The 23,218-nt window shown below is 27.9% G+C and overlaps 1 protein-coding gene across 4 annotated transcripts in view; it reads left to right on the forward strand.

The window, feature by feature from the left end:
* Positions 1–296: 296 nt before the first annotated feature.
* T3dh (Type III alcohol dehydrogenase) overlaps positions 297–23,218 on the forward strand; it is a 53,130-nt gene continuing 30,208 nt past the window's right edge. For 2 of the 4 annotated variants that reach the window (XM_075381141.1, XM_075381151.1), the window contains exons 1-6: positions 2,011–2,150; positions 4,567–4,669; positions 6,692–6,900; positions 9,176–9,372; positions 14,952–15,120; positions 20,310–20,477. In XM_075381141.1, coding sequence (XP_075237256.1) covers positions 2,101–2,150; positions 4,567–4,669; positions 6,692–6,900; positions 9,176–9,372; positions 14,952–15,120; positions 20,310–20,477 — 896 coding nt within the window. In that variant the 5' untranslated portion in view covers positions 2,011–2,100. Of the gene's footprint in view, positions 517–2,009; positions 2,151–4,566; positions 4,670–6,691; positions 6,901–9,175; positions 9,373–14,951; positions 15,121–20,309; positions 20,478–23,218 lie in introns of those variants that run through there. The other 2 variants (XM_075381160.1, XM_075381163.1) reach the window with 2 other exon arrangements.

Consider the following 23,218-nt stretch of genomic DNA (forward strand, 5'->3'; position numbering starts at 1 on the left):
AAGGTATTTAATGATATATTCAAGCTGAAAAATATAAAGGAAACAATATTAAATATTATATTGATGTTGTTGAGATGAAGAAATGTGTAGATAATGAATATAAAGAGTGCCTCTTGGACAATCAGTGAATCAATATTTCTACAAAGACTTCGAAAACTAGTCTTCCGTGTCCGTTCAAATATTGGTACGAGTTGGATTCTTCATCACGATAATGCGCCATACTACATTGTTTGTACAGTAGTTTTTAACCTCAAAACGCCTTTCAGTACTACAACAGCCACCTCATCCACCATATCTCGTCGAGTGACATTTGTTTTATTCTAATGAGGGTCAAATTGGTGGACAAGGGACACCATTTTCAAACAACAGAAGATGTCCAAAATGCTGTGTTAAGGGTCTTAGATAACATTCCACAAATGTTACCAGCAGTGGCAGAAACATTGACGTAAGTGTGTGCAAACAAAGGGGAATACTTTGAGATTATAGTTGGAGATTACAAAACAACTGACTAAAAACGTAAGTAAAAATTTTTATCACAACAGTCTCGTTACTTTACTGTTACTCCTCGTATACTTTGCGTCTCAGCGCTAGAGGAACGTCTTCAAGCAGCTACCGCAATTCTTGAAGAAAATGCAAATAGACCTCGGCATTTAAACGGCTAGGTAATATGAACAGTCCAAACAGCTGAATGTAAAGAAGGCCGCACCATATAATAACGCTAAATCGGTGTTGAAAATTTCCTTCCACCATTTCGTAAGGATTTACTTCTGGCCATGTATACAATACTTCTGCCATTTATGTTGATGCCATCTCGAGTGAAATTTGCCTCGTCGGTAAACAAAACGTACTTGTAGAGTTGTCGATTTGCATTCCACCAGCTGCAGAACTCCAAGCGAAACGAACCTCTCCTGAGTGCAGATGTTGAACTGGCTATTTATGATAAGGATAAAACTTGTTCTCCAAACTATCGAATGCAAAACTCCGATCTGTTTTGAAAGATATCGTTGGACTGCATAGATAATAATTTCATCAATAACACCGTCGTGTTGAATGGATGGTTCGTATTTGGTACAAATACTAGACTGCGAATCTATTTCACGAAGTTTGCGAAAAATCGCGCTAATTGTTCTAGGATCTGAAATCCTGCTATTCGGAAAACGTATTTCATATACTACGCAGCAGCTGTAACATTTCAATTACACACACCCAAAATGAATATCATATTAGCGTATTTCTCTGTTGTAATTAAGCATTACTTCAATAGCAGACCGACAAAGTTCAAACTAAAATTCACAGAAAACCTTTGCTTAAAACTAAACTAAACTGTTTATTTTTACTAAATCCCATTCCAAAAACTAGTATTCTTAAACATTGGAACTTTTCTCCATCAAGCCACTACTTCATTAATATTCTTTTTGAAAATCTAGATCGAGTTGTATTAGTAATATAGGAAATAAAAATAATATATATATATATATATATATATATATATACACACACACACACACGATTTGTTTATATTATCCACTTTTCACTAAAATATATAATTACTAATGAAAAAACTAACGTAATATAATAAACGGTAATTTATTTTAATCATTACAATTTATCTTGATGTGACTCCTTAGGAACAACCTTGAATTCATAATTGAAGGTTCAAACATGCAAATGCATTTAAGAAGATCGAACCTTTTAATTTGCAATTATAAATTCAAAATTTGTAAGTATATGCATTTTGTTTGTAATGAGTCAACGACCTAGTCTGGCTCCATTTAAGAATTAGGAGAGGCAATATATTTGAAAAACGTTTCATACCAAATAACCAAAAACAAATAAATATAAAATAACCTTTGTTATTTAAAATTAAACATTCTGATAATGTACGGTTATGTTTCACTCTACAAAAGAATAGGCGAATGAATAACGAAATAAATTAAATAGAATATTATTGTTTTGAACTTTGTTATCTGTGACGTAGTTGTATGTAAAGGACCTGTGGGTAGGGTAAAATTAAACTAACGTTGTTCAGTCGTGCTACATTATCCGACGAGTCTCTTGCTTGTGCCTGCGACTAGAAGTTAAATTTTTCTATTAATAAAGATGTCTCGCCGCCGGGTTTTTGATTTAATGCAAACGATCTCTAATGCTTCGTAAGTAGAGTATTAAGAAAGTACGATTAAAAATAATTTGTAATAAAAATGAATATATGTCAACATATTTTTTAATTCTTGCTACATAATATAATATAAAAGTGTGTAACTGACAAAAGACAGTAAAACTAACTTCAGTAATGACTATCAGAATTCAGAAATGTCTGAAACAAAATAAGCATTCTGATGTAGGTTACATGGCGTGGCTTATCCGTACTCCATTTTCATAATGCTAATTTGCCAGTCAGCTGGGGTTATGATTGTAGAACGCACTACAGTGTTTATGTGTGTTTCAAGGAATTGTATAGACTGTTGCTTGTACTAGACATGCGCTCTATCGGTAGAATGCGTAATTTTACTTTTTGTTATTTTGTAGGTATATATTTAATTATATTACGAATACCTTATGTTGAGATTTTTAAACTGCGATCAATTTGGATTAATGGGCGAGTCAAGCAAACTGATATGTGAATGGTATTCACATTCAAACCGAAAAAACTAAATCTATTGGAAGTTCGGCTGGTCGATTACAAAATAGTGATTGGAATCGTATTCCAAAAATACTAATTTAACCATATGGGTTGTATAACAATAGTAAACAAAAAAAATAGTTGCTAAAGTTTAAAAAAACGTTTATTCAAACAGTTGGTCAAATGTAATAATGACAGTATTAAAATATTTCGAATTATTTAAAAGTAGACTAATTAGAAAATTAGTTTGAATATATGATTACTAAAAAATTATTTAGCAAAATCGATGAAAATTCTTTGCAAAAAGTATCTATAATTAGTAATGAAGTGATTAAATGTGATTTTGAATATTAATTTTTACAACCTTTGTTACAATTTGTTGAACAAAGGAACAATATTATTGTATATGCGATGGTAAACTGATTTAAATGATATGAAAAACTTATGGAAGACCAGCACAACAGTGTTTCTCCAATAAGTTTACAGCGCTAAAGCACATTTGATTTTAATGGTCTACATATAATCAAATTTTATGTTAAGTTTCTGCAGTTGGCTGTGATTTATACCTAAAAAAATCTTTAAAAGTCTAAATTATTATTTACTATTTGTAAAATCCTTTTTGCCATGTCCAGCTAGAGAACCCAGAACCCACAACCACAAATAAGATAATTTTTCCTCTTTGTTTTAATAAATATAATTTATTTTCACTTTTTGTTATAAATTAATTGTTAGAATTTAGTAAAGATATATGTTATGGTGTTTTCTTTTTTGATTAATTGTACTCTTATTTTAATGAAAAGCCGAAAGAATAACTCTGCACATACGATACAAACATTTATTACCCCAAAAAATGTTATCCACTGAAACAGATAGATCAATGCAATTAAAGGAATTTATATTTTGCTTCATATGCTGCTGGTAGCTGTTGAGCTTAGATCTTTTTGTAGACCTTCCTGTTTAATGGCTGCAACAATATTACCCAGAAACTAAGTTATGCTTTTAAATAACCCAACTTAGATCATCTTTCTGAGTAGTTTTATTCTTTTTTATGTTTCCAAATGACATATTGCTTCATATAAATTTATACCTTTAACAATTTTTTTTTAAGTTAGAATCAACTGGTTACAACTAATTTTTGTACATCAATAGATTGCAGTCATCCATACAAAATGTCATATATATCTAAATAGTACTTAAGTAATTTAGCTCAAGGGTATCAGTTCTAAAACTTTGCTTCCACTGTTGTCATTTTATTTATTTTGAGATGCATTTGTGTTAGAAAATGCTATTTCCACAGATATCCTCCTTAAATGAAATTTGTTGCAATCTACTGTCTTGACCAGGACCTGTTTACTCATAAATTTAGACTTGTAGTTATTTATATTAAGTTTGTAATATATATCAGAGAAAGGTGAAGTTAGGACCATAAGTCTTCTCAAAAAAAAAAAAAAAAAAATTACCCTTAATTTATTTATTACACTACATCCTAAATAATTATACTCATAAAGGAAATAATCCATTAATAAAGCTTCACATAAGATCATTAAAATGTAGACTCTCAAGTGATTAAATATAAAATCACTTTATTACAGATATGAAATATTTCAACAAATCCTACTTATTTATATGAAACTAAATATGGTCTCTCTTATGTAACAACATATGACACTTGGAGTTTGGAGATTACTGAGAGCATCACAGACAAATTAAGCTGAATCCCCAATCATGTTGCATACCAAAGTGCACACTTAATGTTGTTAATAAACACATACAATATTTAATTTAAAAATCATCTTCGTAAATATATATAATGACACAATCTTTATATACAGATAAACAATTTATAAAAGTAGAGATACTTAAATGTGCATCATTTAAAATTTTCAATTTTTATGAAATGATTATGGGAAACTGAAAATTCCACGTTCTGTTCTGATGACTTTCAGGTGTCGGTGTCCATCTCATTCTCATGCTGGACCAAATTATAACTTTATCATGAAATCTAGTTCAACTGTAGATCAACAACCAGCAAAGGAATATGCTTTTGAGGTGAACTAATCTGACAGTTGATCATTAGGTTTATTTCTGAAATTCTTTACCGTTGGAAGATTAGAGTAACTCTTCTTTTTTTTTAATTTTAAAATGTATCACTTTCACAGTATGTGAAACTGTGCTTCCAGATTTTTTTTTTAGTTATTATAGGCTCCTTTATCAATGAAGTTGCAGGTAGCACATTACTGTTTTTATTTTAGCACTTCACTGAAAGAGCTGTAAAAAGCTTGGAAGAGACTTCCTAGAAGCATAATTTTCACATTCTGTTTTAAATTTCATAACATTTTAAAAGTGTTAATACACTTTGTCATGGTTATCAACAAACTATTGTTTTTAGTTATTTCTTAACTACATTGCATATTAAAAATTTTTAAATGCTACCTTTTAGAAAATAAACAGAACATGATGAAACCATTCATTATTTGAATAAAAATTAACCAGTTTAAAAACTACTTGGTTTTAGTTAAGTGAGTTTAATTTTATTCTAATTAATGTTATACTAAAGTAATCAGTATTTTGCTTTCCATATTTATGACTTCTGATAAGGAAGCATCTAGACTGTCATTTATAGGATGCAAATTGCATTCTAGCAATAGAATGTAATCATTAATTTTTTGTCTTTGTGTTTCTTTCATTGTTAAGTACTTTCATAGAGATCTCTACTTTCATTAGATTTTTTTTAAATTAAAAAAATATTAAAAACAGTTTAAAGTATTGAAATTATAGTGAGACATGTTTGCCTTCTCAGTCACAGATACAAAATACTTCTACAAAAATTATGCGATGTACTAGAATATATTATGTATTAATAATAACCAACATAATTTATTTATGAATACACCACAACATAAAGCTAATATAAACTTACTAAATTTTTAAAAAAGCTTTTCAGATCTATAGATCCATCATCAATTGATGAAGTCAGCTTTTAATTAAAAATTTATTTATACAAGAATGTTCTGATGAAGACAAGATCTCTATGAAGTACTAAACTTCAAAGAAAAATCGAAAGCAGTTAATGCAAAAAACTAATTTTGTGAATAATTTATCCATATGATAAAAAGTTATTAATCCACAAAAAATTAACTAAAATGTAGAGTTTCTAGATCAAAAAATGTTTGAAAAATTTTGCTTTAAAATACATTTGATAGAAACAGTTACATTTTACATTAAGAACATTAATCAAATTGTTTTTTTGTTTAATTGAAAACTATATGACTATAATTTAACAAATTAGAATACAAATATAAAATGCATCACAATAAGTATTTTTAGTATTCAGTAAAAATATTGTGATATTAGAAATAAAAAAATGAAAAAAAATTAATATTATAAATATTTCCATTTACTTCAAAGTGAATCAAATTTTTATTATTTTCTAAGTGTGTAAACATTAATCCATCTTGCTGATCTATAAATGTAAATATATTTTAATAAATATTTAAAAGTAATGTAAAGATTTTTTACTTACAGATTAGCTAAAATTAGTTGAACTAATTATTGTATTAGATTGAAAATATTAATGTAGAAGGGCAAATAAGGATGGTCTATACTGTGGTTAAAAATAATCTTTCTTTTGCAAAACTTACAAATTTTTTGTTACAGGCTTGTTTTATTTTTATGTTGGGGCATTCTCAGTGATTTTCTCTAACAATAGAATTTGATTTGGTTGGAAAGTAATGTTGATGGGGATATTTTAGATCTGGGTTAAGGTAAAGTGAAATTTTGAAAATTGTGATTTATCATGGTTTCAAGTAGCATGTACAGTGTGATTTGAATGTATGTGATCATTTGGTTATTGGTTAGTGAGCTAGTAATTTCCATTGTTTTTGTCCTTAAAAGTAAGATTTAACAATTTATGTCTGTAAATATGAAATCTCTATTGTTAAATGTGTCATGTTTTGATTTCATATTTGGATGTATAAAATGTTTTTATCAAATTCTAAAAGTAAATTTCAGAGAGTAATATAAAAAGTATTCACATAATTTTATAATGTTGTTACTCAAATAATTTTTCAGATGGCATGCTCTACTGTTAGGTATGGTCCTGGAGTTACTCAAGAAATAGGAATGGATTTAGTTAATATGAATGCGAAAAAAGTATGTGTTATGACAGATCCAAATCTTTCTTCCATGGCACCTGTTAAAACAACTTTGGATTCTCTGACTAGAAATAATGTTAATTTTGAAGTGTATAATAAAGTGAGAGTAGAACCTACAGACGAAAGGTACGTACTGATAAATTTATAATGTGTTCATAATTTCCATACATGTGGAATTCTTGAATGAACATGTACATGCTGATTGACTAGAATAAAAATGATCAAACCCTCTTGTGAAATGATCTGATGGATTTGATCAATTTACATTGGTTATCTTTTTTTTTTAAACCATAAAACAACATTTGGTTTTTTATCTTAAAGAAATTAAAATAACATTTACTTTCCATACATACCTACATAGCAATAATTGCTGATGATCATTTATTGCATATAATGTTGATGAAAATTGTTTTGCTACACTTATTGCATAAGATTGTTTCAACTGTACCTATCCAATAATTAAAAATGTAATTTATTTTGAATGAAACTAAATTTGATACATGTTTGCTTGTAGGTTGATTTGTGTGTGTTAAAAATAAATTATGAAGTCATTATTAAGTTAGATATGATAATAAACAAATACATTTATGATAGACAATATGTATATATATATACAACCTATAAAAATGGATTAATTCACTCTGATGGAAAAGTAGTAAATAAAATGGTCAGCTATTATTTCCAACCTATGGACAATTAGTTATTTATTTCATGCTGTTAACATTTTTTTTTCACTATTCAATCCGTTTTGTTTTTTAATAAAGTTACATTTTAATATCCTGTATTCAATATTTTCTTAAGTAATCTACATGAATTCTTGAAAAGTTCGTTGTTATTAAGATTGAATTTTTAATATTCATTTTTGATTGCAAATTTTACACTATATACGGGATAATTTTAATTTTTAATGCATAATTTTTTAATGTGTAATATTAAAGTTGTTAATTTTTGATCAACTGATGCTGAGGGAAATCCTCAAAAGCACTTTTGATGTATAAATAAAGAAGTAATAATAAGATAAGAAATATTATTAGATTCTGTACTGTGGTGGATTGCTGAGTTTTACTTCTAGTCTAGTGCAATTAGTGCAGTAGTACAGAAGAAGATATGGACAACAATAAAGTAAGAATTGATTTTATAAAATAAAGTGTGTGTGTGCACGCGCATGTGTGTGTGCATGTTACAGGTGGTTTATATTAATAAAATTTAATAAATACAAAGTGTTTCTCAAAATTCTCCAGGACTCTTTTAATCCTTGGGTGAAAGCATTTTTCACCCCAAAAAAAGTACTCCCACTCTGTAAAAACACAAAAAGTAAGCCCACCAAAACATTAGTGGTGTTTTAGCCTACAAATGACATCCTCCTAATGGGTGTTCAGAAAATATCTTTGCTATTAAAACAACAAATTCTGACTAATGCTTATTGAACTTAAAAATTTTGACTAGTGTTTCTTGTACTTAACATGTGGGAAATGTATAGGCATTGAAATATGAATATTGATTCCATTTTTTTTTACCAATGCTTCAATAGAATTTCCCCATGAGCAGCATTTTTAATGAATTTTTCCATGAACTGGGGCAAGTAAAAAGTTACTAATATCTTCGATCAAAAAATTCCCAAAATGGTAAATTTGGTGTATAAATGAACAAAAGAATTGCATCTGTTAGCCAGTTGTAATATGTTTTGCAGCATACCATAACTAAAATAATGCTTTTATCCTTACTTTATGTTCTTTGTTTTTAAAAATCTTACTCCCTGTGATGTTTCAGTTGTTATGGAACTATCTTGTTGTAAAAGAACTGATGGTAAACTGCTGTTCTACCCATAGTTTTTATGATTGTAAAACTTAGCTAGAACCCTAAAATGTTGTTATTCACAAAATAAGTTAATTATGCATTATAAAAATTAAGAAAACACTTAACTAGATCAACTTAATTTATTCACTTATTATTTTATTTATTTATTTATTTTTTTTTTTGTAATTTAATATAATTTCTATTGTTATAGAAATTATGAAAGGTTTCAGAAAAAAATTGTGTGTACCAAATGATCTGGAAAAAAATAAATGTAAATAGACATTGCTCTCTTAAATGTTTCCACTGGATAAGCTGGTAAACTTTTTTAAGGTGGAAGTCCTAAACAATTTATAGTTACTTTATTTTACTTGAAATTTGTATTTCTATACTCATACCATAAGACTAACACTTTTTGTTGTAATTTTTTTGAAGAGAATTAGTAAAATTAATAATATAATTTATATTATAATGTAATATAATTAATATTAATTGATTAATAAAAATTCAGCCTACTCCTTGTTTTTTTAAGAATTTACATTTTACTTTATTAATTTGTGTCATCGTTTGTTAAGTGAAATTAATGATTTTAAACTTATATTTACAGTTTTCAAGATGCAGCAAATTATTCAAGGAAAGGAAATTTTGATGCATTCGTTGCAGTTGGAGGAGGATCTGTAATGGATACTTGTAAGGCAGCTAATCTTTACAGTTGTGATCCAGAAGCTGAATTCTTAGATTATGTTAATGCTCCTATTGGTAAAGGAAAACCCATCACTGTTCCTTTAAAACCTCTTTTCGCAAGTGAGTTTATTTGGTGTTATGATGTATTCAGCACTTAAAAACTAACATATTACGGCAATCCAAATACAGGTGTTTGCTATAACTTGACAATTGCTCCCTACCTCACAAGGGGAGCAGTATACTGTGTATTATCCACCCTGCTAAATGTTATCTACTGTGTCTATACTGCCATGTAGGCCATAAAACCTAAAGGATTTTATAATGCAAAATAAACCTTTAGTATAAATACTTATAAATCGTATTTACCTCATAAAATTCAAGTAATTATTAAATGATGTTACGGTTAATTTAATTAATGAAAAAGATGGCTAATTTAATTTATGAAAAAAATTTAATTTCTTAAAATTTCATTTTAATTTAAAACAGATTAAAATTTAATAAATTATTAAAATGAAATTGATTAAGAAAAATATTTCATTAAAATTTAAATTAAATCGATAAAAAAAAGATATTTTCCATTACATTGCACTAATTATATATTATAACAGATTTTTTTAATTCTATCTGACCTTATGAATTCATTTCTTCAGCTCCTATTAATTTGGCTGAAGGAACTTCATCTTTAGTATCCTTCTCTGTCTCATCACAACTTTTAGCATTCATTTGGGTAATCAGTCCCTCAACTTCAGTGTTCATTGCACATTCCTTACTCCAGAAGTTGTTTTCAATTTCAATACATGTTAGCAGCATTTTGACTACATATCAGCAACTACAGAAGCAGTATATTATTCATCAATGTGACTAATTATATCTTACAACTTATATATTATGTTTTGACTGGCCACCCGATTTTTTAATATTCTCCAAATGAGTACAATCAAGTTCCAGTCCAGGTGATAAGGAGGCAGTCGAAAAACAGAATGGTCCTGTTCTGGTAAAGTAGTATAAAGGGGATTTATTTTGCAATTAGATTTGATGCTTGTTTCAAAGTACAATACGTACCAGATGCGTAAATATGAAACCAGAATTTTTGTATAGAAAATACACATTTATTGTATGAAAATGATAAAAAGTATTTTATTCAAATTATTGTCCATTGCTAGCTATACATTTTTCCTATTTCTCTGACAATTTATGAATACCACGCCAAAAAAACTGTTGCTCTTTTGAGACAAACCAGTCATCGAGCCATTTTTGTATATTTTTATAAGAAGTGAAGCGCTGCTCAGCAAGTGCATATCCCACTGATGCAAATAAATAGTGTTTGGACAGAGCCAAGTTTGGTGAGTAAGCCGCATGCGAAAGTATTTCCCAACTGAACGCCTCAATCTTTTCCTTACCAGTTTTGCTGTGTGTAATGGTGCATTATCATGAAGCAAAATCACTTTGTGTTGCCTTTTTTTGATATTCTGGTTGTTTTTCACGCAGTGCTTGATTCAAATCAATCATTTGTTGTTGGCAGCGTTCAGTATTAACAGTTTCACCAGATTTTAGCAGTTCATAATAGATCATATCCTTCTGATCCCACCAAACACAGAGCATTGTCTTCTTTCCATAGCAATTTGGTCTTGAAATCGATGTCGATGGTTCGCCTGGAGTTACTCATGATCTTTTATGCTTAGGATTCTCAAAATATATCCACTTTTCATCTCCTATCACAATTTGATGGAGAAATGACTTTCTTTTGTACCTGGCGAGCAGCATTTTGCAAGTGGGTTTTTTGTTTACTTGCTTGCGACAATGTCATCTGATTTCTTGTTTTTATTTTCCTTCTTCATTTTCATACATCATTTTCCGTCTTCTTTCATACATTTGAGTGCATTGTATGGAGTATCTTTGCTTTCTACATGCAATTTTTTATTTTATTCTTTGTTTTCAATTGCTTGGAGATGAAAACTGTCATCAGAATTTATCCAACAGAAATACACAAATACTATTGCGTGAAACTATGAAAAATTGTTTTCAAAAATGTACACAAAAAATATTCAAACTACCTAAACAGTAAAAAAAGTCTCTAAAGATATCACCACTTTGATTAGCACAAAAATTATTTTAATAAACTTGCAGTTGTTTTCAGTTAACAGAAGCATGATTCATGATTTGACTTGTACTAATTTGTAATAAATTAAATTGTTTATTTAAAGTGATTCATACTTACATTCCTCTGTTCTGAAATGCAATAATTGTCTATTGTTTGAACAATATGAATAGTTAATATAGAAATAATTACAAATGAATTTATTAATATTACTCTGATGACATCATTATAAAAATTAGTTTAGTATAGTTGTAAAAATATGTTTTTGATAATCATGTACAATAGCTCTTCTTAACTCCTCTGACCAGCCACGCAGTTCTCATTCTATCAAAGCACCAATTGTCAATTTATAAAGTAATGTTTGTATTTGTATTGTAAGGATTCTGTAAATGAAAAATAATGCTTGGTGTCTCGTTAAATGTAGATATTTTTATTATTTTTGTATTGTACTCTTAACTGGAAGCATATATTATTCGTTTACATCACAATTTCTTTATATTTTACGTCTCATTTCTATAAAATAAAACATACAATTTGGCTTATCTTTCAAGTTTTTTTTTTTTTTTTTACTAATACAAATTAAATTTTTGTTTTGCTGGCTTATAAGTGAAAGTAAATATATTATTGTATTTTGAAGTGAAAATTTAAGTTATTAGCATAAGGACAAAGTCTGTATCTAACAATGTTTTCAACTGCTGTACAATTTACTGTCTTTTAATTAACTGAAAGTAATGGTTGTAGTGAAAGAATAAATATTCATAGAAAAATAATCCTTTAACTTTGTCCATAAGACAGGCTTTAATTATAATATAATGTCCCTAGAGTAAATTTAAAATTAAAACAGACTGCCAGTAATCTGAATCTCTTTAATTTGAACTTCTCAATATTCTTAACAAGCAAACTGAATTACTTCAAATCAAGTAATTAAAATAATTTTTTTAGTTATGAACTAGTTATCCATAGAAATACTGAATTTTAAGGATTTTTTTTCATCAAAAAGGAATCTTTCTTTTTAAGTAAAAATAAACAAGTATTTGTTTGAACATTTACACTGATTGAAAGAAAAGAAAGCAATATTTTAAATATTACCTAATATACCATTTTATAGTAATATTCTGTGTAATAAAATAGTCATTTAACTAGTTTCAAATAACAGACATTATTCATTAAAATAGGTTAGCTAATCTGTTTTACTGCACTCTATATATATGAAAAGTTAATTTTGAAAGATACAGTAGACAATGTGAATGTATGACCATAAAAAATTCATTAACCTTTAGAAAAAAATTGTAACTGCCAAGTTACAATACAAAAAAAAAAAAACAGTTTCACAATTAAAATATTTTTATGTGTTAAATTTTCTTTTAAAATTATTCTAATTTTTATGATCTTTTTATACATGTTATTAATAAATTATCATTTAATCATTTATTTTATCATGAAGTTAATAAAAGTAGTTATATTTCTTTGTAAAACAAGAAGATTTCAAGTCTTGGTCTTAGGTGTGATTTTAATTACTGTTAGCCTGCTGAATTCATAAATTACCTTTGATAAAATGGTATTTATATCTTTTTATAAAGTAATAAAAATGGTAACTCACTTTCATAATAACTAAAAATTTGCTTTAAGATTTTTGAGAACTATGATCCAATCTCTTCCTCAGTGGTATTGCAGGTCCCCAATACCTTAATATTATATTAGACAAATCAATAAATTATTATCCTAAAACAGACAAATACAACAAAAACAAAACACAAATGAATTCTACACATAACATAAGAATTCATCTATGTAATCACCTCATAGCATGAGACATACACAAAAATATTGACTACAACATGCAAATTTTACTCTAGCACATAAAAGTTGTGAACTCAACACACAATAGCAATATGAAATGTACAATTATGCTATATTTGGCAAAAAACTATACTGTGGGATTTGATTTGAACTGTATGTAATAGAAATGTTGAGAAAGGTACTCTCACTACTTGAAAGGTATGTACTATATATTATTACTATGTAAAAAAGGTCAGTAACTTAAAAACACTAATCACATAAAATATCCTGGTTGACCTTATAATAGACTACGTATGGACAAGCATATTCTATAGTATTATTGAAGAAGATTGGAATACAGACTGCAAAAATCTGAAAACAATTTTCCAAGTATTTAGATTGGAATCATAATTTTTAATATTTTACAAAAAGCCAAAATTGTGATTAATTTGTGGGAAGCAATTTCCTGATATATTTGTGGTTGATTGTTTTGCATTTCCTCTTTGTATCTTCAGTCAGATATTCTTATGATATGACATCTGGGACATGAAGAAACTACAGGAGTTTAATATTTGATTATGAACCACTTAAAGTTAAATCATGAAGTCCTTCTGACGACTTCTTCATTTTAAAAAAGAATAATATAATTTAAGAAATTAAATCTTAAAGAGTTTTAACAACTCTTGCTGACCATTTACAATTTCATGATAATAACTTTACAATATGCATGCTTAAAGTACAAATAGACATTTACACAGTACATTCAAACTGATGTGAAAAACTGAGGTCTGATGCTGGCTTAATTAGAGCCAGAAATGAAGTAATCAGTACTTAAATATGTAATATTAGTCATGAAATGGAGCTTAATGATTTAAAGTGAAAATTAAATTTTACTTTCCCGCTTAGCACTATAGCTATAGAATGGAAAGTATGGTAATCGGTCCAGTTTGGGTATATGTAGTTTTCACTGGATCTTTACATTTTGACACCTAAGGAACTCAAAAAACCAGATGGAAATTTCCTGATGATCATATATACATGTGTGTGTTAGGTTACGTGTCCTAAATCACCTTATATTTTCAGAACTACTTGACCGATTTTGACCAAACTTGGTCAGATTACTTCTGTATGTAGGGCATTGATGCCATTAAATTTTCAGCTTAAAATATCAAGGGGGTGAGTCTGTAAAGTCACCCTTAGTACCTCAAGATTTTTCTTAATTAAGGTCATATTTTTCTTAGGTACATTTGTTAACAATTAAATAATAATAATGCTTCCAAAAATGTTTTTGCAAAATCACACCCCCACCCATAAAAAATTCTCTAATTAAGCTAGTGGCTAAGTGGATATAATGTTTCATTAGTACCCCCTCTCACCACAAGGAGCACTGATGTAAAATTAAATAAATGAATAATACTTAAAATGTAAAAAAGTATTTAAAGTGACTGCTAGTACTGCCACATCCACATGAATGAAACACGGTATGCATGTGCACTTCAGTTAGAATCATTGAATTAAATAAACAAAAAAATATTATATTTAAATAAAATTATAAATATTTTAAATTAAGTGTTGTGTGTAAGCCTTGCATCAGAAAAAACTGCATGGTAGAAAAGTCCTACAACTTTGTTGTCAACTTTTTATAAACTGAATGATATTTGCTGCTTTCAGTTTTTCAGAACTTAACTAACATAATTAATTGTTTGTATGATTATTTTTCAATAAAAGGAAACTCTGATTATAAATTATTTTGGATTAAGTAAAATTATTTTAATTAGAAAAATGTATCTGAAAATAATACAGTATTGAATTGGATTTGCAGTTCCTACTACATCTGGGACAGGAAGTGAAACTACAGGAGTCAGTATATTTGATTATGAACCCCTTAAAGCTAAAACTGGAATAGCAAACAGAGCTCTCAGACCAACATTGGGACTGGTAGATCCATTGCATACCCTTTCAATGCCTGAAAGAGTTTGCACTTACAGTGGGTATGTTCACTATATGAGTCACTTTGGTTTATTGTACTAAATCTGAAATAAAAAATATCCATTTTAATAAATATGAATTTATTTTGAATAATCTGAAATTAGTTTTAATTTTTATGAAAAGGAATTTATAAGATAATACTAATTTTAACAATTAAAGGTTATTACTAATTAAATATTAAGATTCTGAAAGAACTCTGAATTTTGAAAATCTTATATTTTTCTGGTTTAATCTTGATATTCCATTTCTTGAAGATAAGAAGTTAAGAATGTAATCTAAACTTTTTAGAGTACACTTAAATGTAAAAAGAACTGCAAGTGATAGACCACCATTCACCTTTTAGTTATCTATGGAAAATTTATATTTCTTTCTTAATCTGCAAGTATTACTAACATAGAAAATGTTAAAATGCATATGTTTTAAAGTAGTTGTATATCACTAAAAAACTGTTATGAAAATGTAAAAGACCAACCCATCCAGTAATCTTGATAGTGAAACTGTCCTGAAAATTTTAACACTTACCATCATACACCTAGCATTAAACATTGTCTGAAAGCAAAATGTCATATATTCAAATATATTTTCCTCTATTGACATTGATTCTAACTTCATAAATGGTTTATTATTATTATTTTTTTTTTTTGAACAACTGTTTTTGTGGCTATAATGCATAATAATTTAACAGTAGTCAAGTTATATTTCCTTATCAGCATTAAAATCAGTGTATTGAACAAAATAATTTTTTTTTTTTTAATTCCTTTTTTGTATACAACTTTTTTATATAGAATTTTTTTTTAACCCATTAAAAACTTCCTTTTACTGAGGGGTGTCGTTAGCACCCCCTCTGGCAAGTATGTCAACTTGACAGAGAGGTGACCATGCTACAAGATCTGTTCAGATAATAAATGAACTTTATTTTTTTAATCTTTATTATTAATTTTATAGATTATTAGTTCTTGTCCTACTCCCCTCCCCTATTCACACACTTTTCCCAGCGGTGTTTCCACTTCATGAAGCAGTCCTGGATAGCTTCATTTGAAATGGCCTTTAAAGTCCATGATGAATTTGCTTTAATGTCAACAGTAGTTACAAAATGGCATCCTTTCATCATTGATTTTAATTTTAGAAGTAAGAAAAAATTGCAAGGAGCCAGGTTTGGTGAGTAGAAAGGCTGAGGGAAGATAGTCATCTGATAAAACTGACAAATTGAAAAAGCCGTGTTTGGGAGAGCATTGTTATGGTGATGAACCATGAGTTGTCTCACCACAAGTCTGGTTTCATTTTGTGGATTTTTTCATATAACCATTGTAAAACGCCTTGATAGTACACACGGTTCACAGTTTCTGCTTGAGGCAAGAATCCAAAATGCACAATTCCATTAAAATCGAAAAAAAAAACAGAGAGCATCACTGTGACATTGGATCAAGACTGACATGATTTCTTGGGGTGTAGAGATCCTTTGCCAATCCATTGTGATGATTGAACTTTTGTCTCAATGTCATAGCCATAAACCAGCTTTCGTATTCTGTTATGATCCTTTGCATGGAATGTTTCATCATCATTGGCTTGTTCAAGAAGTTGTCGACGAACATTCACTCGATGTTCTTTCTGCTGTTCGGTCATAAAATGAGGAACAAATTTTGCTGCAACTCAATGCACATTAAGTTTTTCAGTCAAAATGTCATGGCATGATCCAGTTGAGATGCTAACCTCATCTGCAAGTTCAGTCAATTCGCAATTTGCACACACCAGATCATTGATTTTCTGAACGTGGGTGCATCAGTTGAAGTCAAAGCCTTCCTGGTCAAGGGTCCTCTTCAATTGATTGACAGCCACTTTTAAATTGTAAAAACCATCTGTAACATTGCATACAACAGACCATCTTCTCCATAAGCTTGTTTCAAAAGCTGAAACGTTTCTATGAAATTTTTTCCAAATTTCACACAAAATTTTACATTGTGTCGTTGCTCCTGAAAATTACAAATTACAAAATTTGGTACTAACACTTAAACACATGACACTCAAATAAAAATAACACAAAAACTAAATGTGATATTAACAATCCAAGAACATGTGGTTTCAGAGGAGATTATGTGGAGCACAATGCTGCCAACTGCATGTCACTAAATATCTCCATTGGCGCGTAATTAAAAATGTTCAGTTATTTAATGAACAGACCTCATACCTCTATTATCTTTAGAACAGGGTTTTTTGACACCTTCTATACCTTCAAATTCATTGTATTAAAGAAATAAGAATGATGTGTTTATGAAATATTGTGTTTAAGAATCCTGAATAAAGTTGTAATCTTGTGCAAAACAGTTTTTCGATTAGCATTCTTGTTTTTTATTGGAGCAAATTTAAGTCTCACAGTAACTAAGCGTATTCAGACTTAAGAAGTGGTCCGACCGAGATCAGCTGATACTGATTGGTCAAGAATGACTCAGGAATGATTCAACCAATTTACATAAAACTTTAATATACATGTCTAAATTTCAAACTGATGTAATAGTTTGGAGATTTTTGAACCTCAAAATTTTATATGTAGGCATATATGTATGTAAAACACATCACAACAAGTACTTTTCATGTTTATTTAATATTTATATTGAACGCTATTCACATATATAACTATGCCTTTTTGAAACAGAAATTTATCTTCAAATTTATTTTCAAGATTAGTGATCATTCTTTTTTATACAAAAAAGATTATTTAGGAACAAGTATAACTTTATCTACATGGAACTCTATGGACAATTCCATCTTCAATCTACGCAAAAAATGAAATCAAAACACATTCTGTCAAGCTTAATTTTTTGTTCAATCGTTTTCCTACTATATGAAGTTTCTTTTATATTTCAATATAAGACAATTTTTTCTACAAACAATTCTATGCCTAAAGATATTTGTTTGTTGAGCTAATGTTTTTTGCAAACCATGCATATACTAAATCTCAACAAAAGAGATATAATGAACAAAATGTATCACTAATTATTTTTAAATAGTATTCTTAATAATGTTTTGTATCTTACTGAATTCATCCTATAGAATTCGTTGTAAGATAAAAACAATATGTATTCAAATGGGATCCCTGTAGAAAAAATAGAATCAAACAAGTAACCTACATCGTTACGCGATTTATTTTCAATCGAAAACACACAAAACTTTGATCATACTTGACCAGTCCACTGAAAGTGATTGAAGGATCAAAAAAATATAAGTTTATCCAACTATGCCAAGAGTTTTTTAATGAATTATTAATTTTCACTTTTATCTTTTCATTTGAATAGTTTGAATTTCATACATAATCAGATTAGACAAGTTCTCCCACTAACACTGCTTCAGTACTTTTTTAACTTCAAGAAGTTGAGGCTCTAAATTAGAAATGCACCCGTGGAAAAGTGCTTTTTACTCAGGTAATTTAGATTGCTCTGCATTCTGCACATTTAAAATGGAGCTCAAGCAACCTGAAGTTAAAGAAAGGACAAATATTGGTCCAACGAGTGTACACAAACTTTCATGCAATCTGACATTAGCAGAGGTGACAAGATTGGTATCAGCTGAAAGTAAATGTTTGCATCTAATTTTTCCCATGTTTATAAGTAACACTGCTAGATGATTATAGAAATTAAATAATGAATTATTTGTTATAATACAATGTTACAATACAGTCATACAAATTATGCATTAAATTAACTATAAAAGTAAATAATTTGTAGTAGGCAAATTATTTATTAAAATAAACATTTATAAAAATAGATAAATTAATAAATTTTAAATAAATAATTTGCCTATTACAGATAGGCAAATAAAGTTTCATGTAGAAATAGAATATAATATATGTGAAATAGAGTTTCATGTAGAATTAGTAAAAATGTCTTATATTGAATGAAACAGAAACTTGCTGTAGTAGGCAAATTATCAAATGAAAATATAATGCACAAAGTAGTGCGGACCATAAAGTCATACTTACTCATAAATAATCTTTTTTGTAAAAAAAAAAAAAAGAATGATCACTTATTTTGATATATTTTACATAACTTATCTATATAAAAATATTACTTCTTGAAAATATAAAGTTTTTGTAAAAATGATTCAAATCTATCTTCTTTCATATTCAAACACAAGTTTGAATATGTGTCTGAATATCTTTAAAAAAAATTAATACAGTTAATTCTCTTATCATACATGATAGAATACCTTGACAACAAGGTATTGATACTTCAGTAATGAATGGAATCAGTAAATTTTTGGATTATTTTCTTTCTCATAGGAAATATTAATTCTTGAAATTTTTTTCACCAAAATATTTACTTTGTAGCATAAACAATAGACATCATGTTTGGACTAGATATGTTGTATTTAGTCAACAAGAGAATAAACAGATATGTAAAATGCAACAATACATATTTAAAATGTCACAAACAAACATTTAAATATCAAATTTACTATCTGTTGCATTCAGGAAGTATCTAAAATGACCTTTATTGCCTTTTAGGAAACAATCTCTCAGGGACATTAATTTACTGTTTTATGCTGTATGTAATCATTAAATTATTAATAAGATGTAAATTGGTAAAGAGAAATTAGGGTGCTGTTAAAATTATAAGTTGGAAGATTAAAAAAAGGTTGGAATATAAAGTTATAGAGTAATGTATAAAATAATTTTTATTTCATTTTTTACTGCGTTAGTGTTGGCTGAATTTTTGACCTACTTGAAAATGCAAAGTATTATAGAATTATTTTTTCTTGGAAATTTGAACTTATGTTCAAATTAGAAAAATATTGATTTGTTCTGCTACATGTAGTACAAGATTCAGTATTATGCATTTCTTCTGTATGAGTTAATAATGTTAAAACTTACTGAATCCATAAACAATTTTCTCACAAGATTTTACATAAAATTAAAAAAGCATATATACCTACATAAAATTAAATCCATGATCAGCACTTGGTGATACAAGGTATGACTTTAAATTGAGGAAATTATGATACTAACAAAAAATATATAGAGAGGGCACCATAAACCTTTTTACAGGTTGGCTAAGATATCATCCAGGTATTGTTAATTAATTTAATAATAGAATAAAATTTGTTAAATTATTTTTATTTAATATGATAATTAAAAATTATATTTATCAAATGAAATTATTTTATATATAAAAAAAATTGTTCTCTTTTACTACTACAGGTTTGATGTGTTTTGTCATGCACTGGAATCATTTACTGCTATTCCTTACAATGAACGACAGCCATGTCCACCTAATCCTATTCTTCGTCCTGCATATCAGGGGCAGAATCCAGTTTCTGATGTCTGGGCAAAATTTGCTCTGAAAGTTATTACTAAATATTTTAAAAGGTATAACTAGTTTAATTTTGTTAGTAAAAAGAATTTATATAATGTGCTAATATTTACTTTGTAGCATAAACAATAGATATCATGTTTGGACTAGATATGTTTATTTAGTCAACAAGAGAATAAACAGGTATGTAAAATATAACAATATATGTTTAAAATGTCACACACAAACATTTACATAACAAATTTAACTATCTGTTGCATTCAGGAAGTGTCTAAAATGGCCTTTATTGCCTTTTAGAGAACAATCTCTCAGAGACATTAATTTACTGTTTTAAGCTGTATGTAATCATTAAATGATTAATAAGATGTTGAAAATTGGTAAATAAAATAAGTTCATTAAAGAAATAATAATTTTATAACCCTTAAGAAAATTATGTATTTGGATAAAAAAAACATGTTCGTATGTGGATGGAAAGATCCATTTTATCAGATATTCTTCATGCGGGTTGCTTCAGATGTTTAACTTTTAAAAGCACTTATAATAAAAAATTTCTAGTCAGATATCCTTTCAATGTGGACCAGTAATGTTTACTATACAACTTGTTCAAGCAAAGACATTGTTTGACAAGGGAGCAAATGCTTTAGAATGGGATGGGAGAGCTCCATATACTAAAATGACCTGGCTTTTTCCAAAAGAAGTCTGTATTTTTGTTTTTTTTTTGTTTATTAGTTTTTTGTTATTAGAAGTGAATAAGACTTTTTTATGTTTTGCTGTTCTTTTTAGAAATAAAGACTTATTATTATACAAGTTTTTAGATATTATTTATAATAATATTATTAAAAGACAATGTATGATTAAGTATTAAATAGTGTAAAAAAAAAAATCCACAATGCTGTGATGTAGTAGGTAAATGTTTATAAAAAAAAAAAACTGTACAGGCTTTAGAATGTATAAAAAGTGTGTGGATTATATAAAGCAAACTGGAAGTGGTGATGATGACAAGTGGAAGGAAGACTATATATTATTGTCTATTTGGTAACAGAAATTTCCTTCCACTGCAACTTTCATCATCTATCTAAAAAAAATAGCAGCTAAAATTTTAAAACAAAAATTTTTTTGTTCATCCATTTGATATCTTTGCTCCACCTAATGGTAAGGAAACCTTACTACACAATTTCATAAAAATTAGAAAACATATTTCATCATTACTTATCACAAACACACAATGATAAAAAGTCAAAAGATCAATTAAAGCAGGACTTGCTCTCCTCAGTCAATAATGAAGGTACAAAAATTTTGTTTTTAATGAAAAACAAATACACTGAAAACATGACCTCCTTATGATGACTCATACAAAATAACAGTCCAGTTATTAATGATTGTAAACAACTACTTGTAATAAAAAGGATTTACCATTTCTAATTAAAGTTTATCTAAGCAACTTACATGATTTATTGTTTAAATTATATTTGTTAAATGAATTCAGGGAATAATGTTTATTATAATTATAAATTCTGTAGATAAAACAAAATAAAAACTATTATAAATAAAATTTCTTTATGGATAAAAAAATAACCCAATTTTTTTCAAATAAATTTCATTAAAATTATTTTCATCTCACATTTACGTGTAAAATACGTGTAAAATGAGAACAACTGTATTGGTGTTTTTTTTATCTTTAACACACACACACACACACACACACACACACACACACATATATATATATATATATATATATATACACATACATACATACATTTTAATTGAAAATATGTATTATAATTGATTCCACAATTTGTTGGACAATTTCAGATGCGAGGGAATTTTTACTAATGGCTTATTGAACATCCTTAACTACCCTGGAATCTAAATACTGCTGTAACTACCTCTCCACATTATATTAACATTTAATAATCACATATCTGTATAAGTAGCCATTTTTTGATTTGATATTATTTTGGAGGAAATATTTTTTTAAACTAAAATTAAGATAAAATTGTTGCATTTTTAAAAAATATCATCTGCACATTTTAATTTTATGAATATTTTGTGTGCCTAATTAAAAATTGTATACTTTGCATTTCAAGTTGTATTTTTAACAAAACAAGTTATAGTTGTTCAACAAGATGTTATATATGTATAGCTGAGCAGTTATACCAAAATACCAAGGCACTTGTGGAGGGGATATGGCTGTAAGTAGAAGAAAAGGCGCCTTGCTAGAACAGCTCGATACACACGACTATAAGTTGTATAAAAATTCAGGGAAACACAGTACAGTTCATTTATAAAGCATTAAAACCTATGACTAATTCTCAGAGAGAATGAAATACTCAGTGAGAAGATTTAATAAAAAATCTGAAGTGGACACCACATAACTTTGTTGTACGCCTATTAGATTGCATATATACATTTTTTGCTGCACTTAATTTATACTTATTTCATTTGAAAGTGAGATACAATCCTCCAATTGTTTAATAAAGTGGACAGTTACACAATTGCTAAAATATTAGTTTTTATTAACATCAAATATTTATACAATTATTAATTCAACAACCTTACCTGAAATATTAGTTTAGAATAAAAGTTCCTTTCTTACTTTTTAAATAAATTTAATTCTTATATATATCTAATACTATGTTTTTTTAAATTATTATGATGCAACCATCAACAAAATGAAACAGGAAAAGGTTACGAAATTTTATAGCAATATTTATTATAAAGTAGACTGAAGTAAATACATAAATAAAAACAGTATGATTCTAAATTATGATTTTCAATTAATACTGAATAATCA

The sequence above is a fragment of the Lycorma delicatula genome, chromosome 1 (genome assembly GCF_047948215.1).
Source record: "Lycorma delicatula isolate Av1 chromosome 1, ASM4794821v1, whole genome shotgun sequence".
Taxonomy (NCBI): Eukaryota; Metazoa; Arthropoda; class Insecta; order Hemiptera; family Fulgoridae; genus Lycorma; species Lycorma delicatula.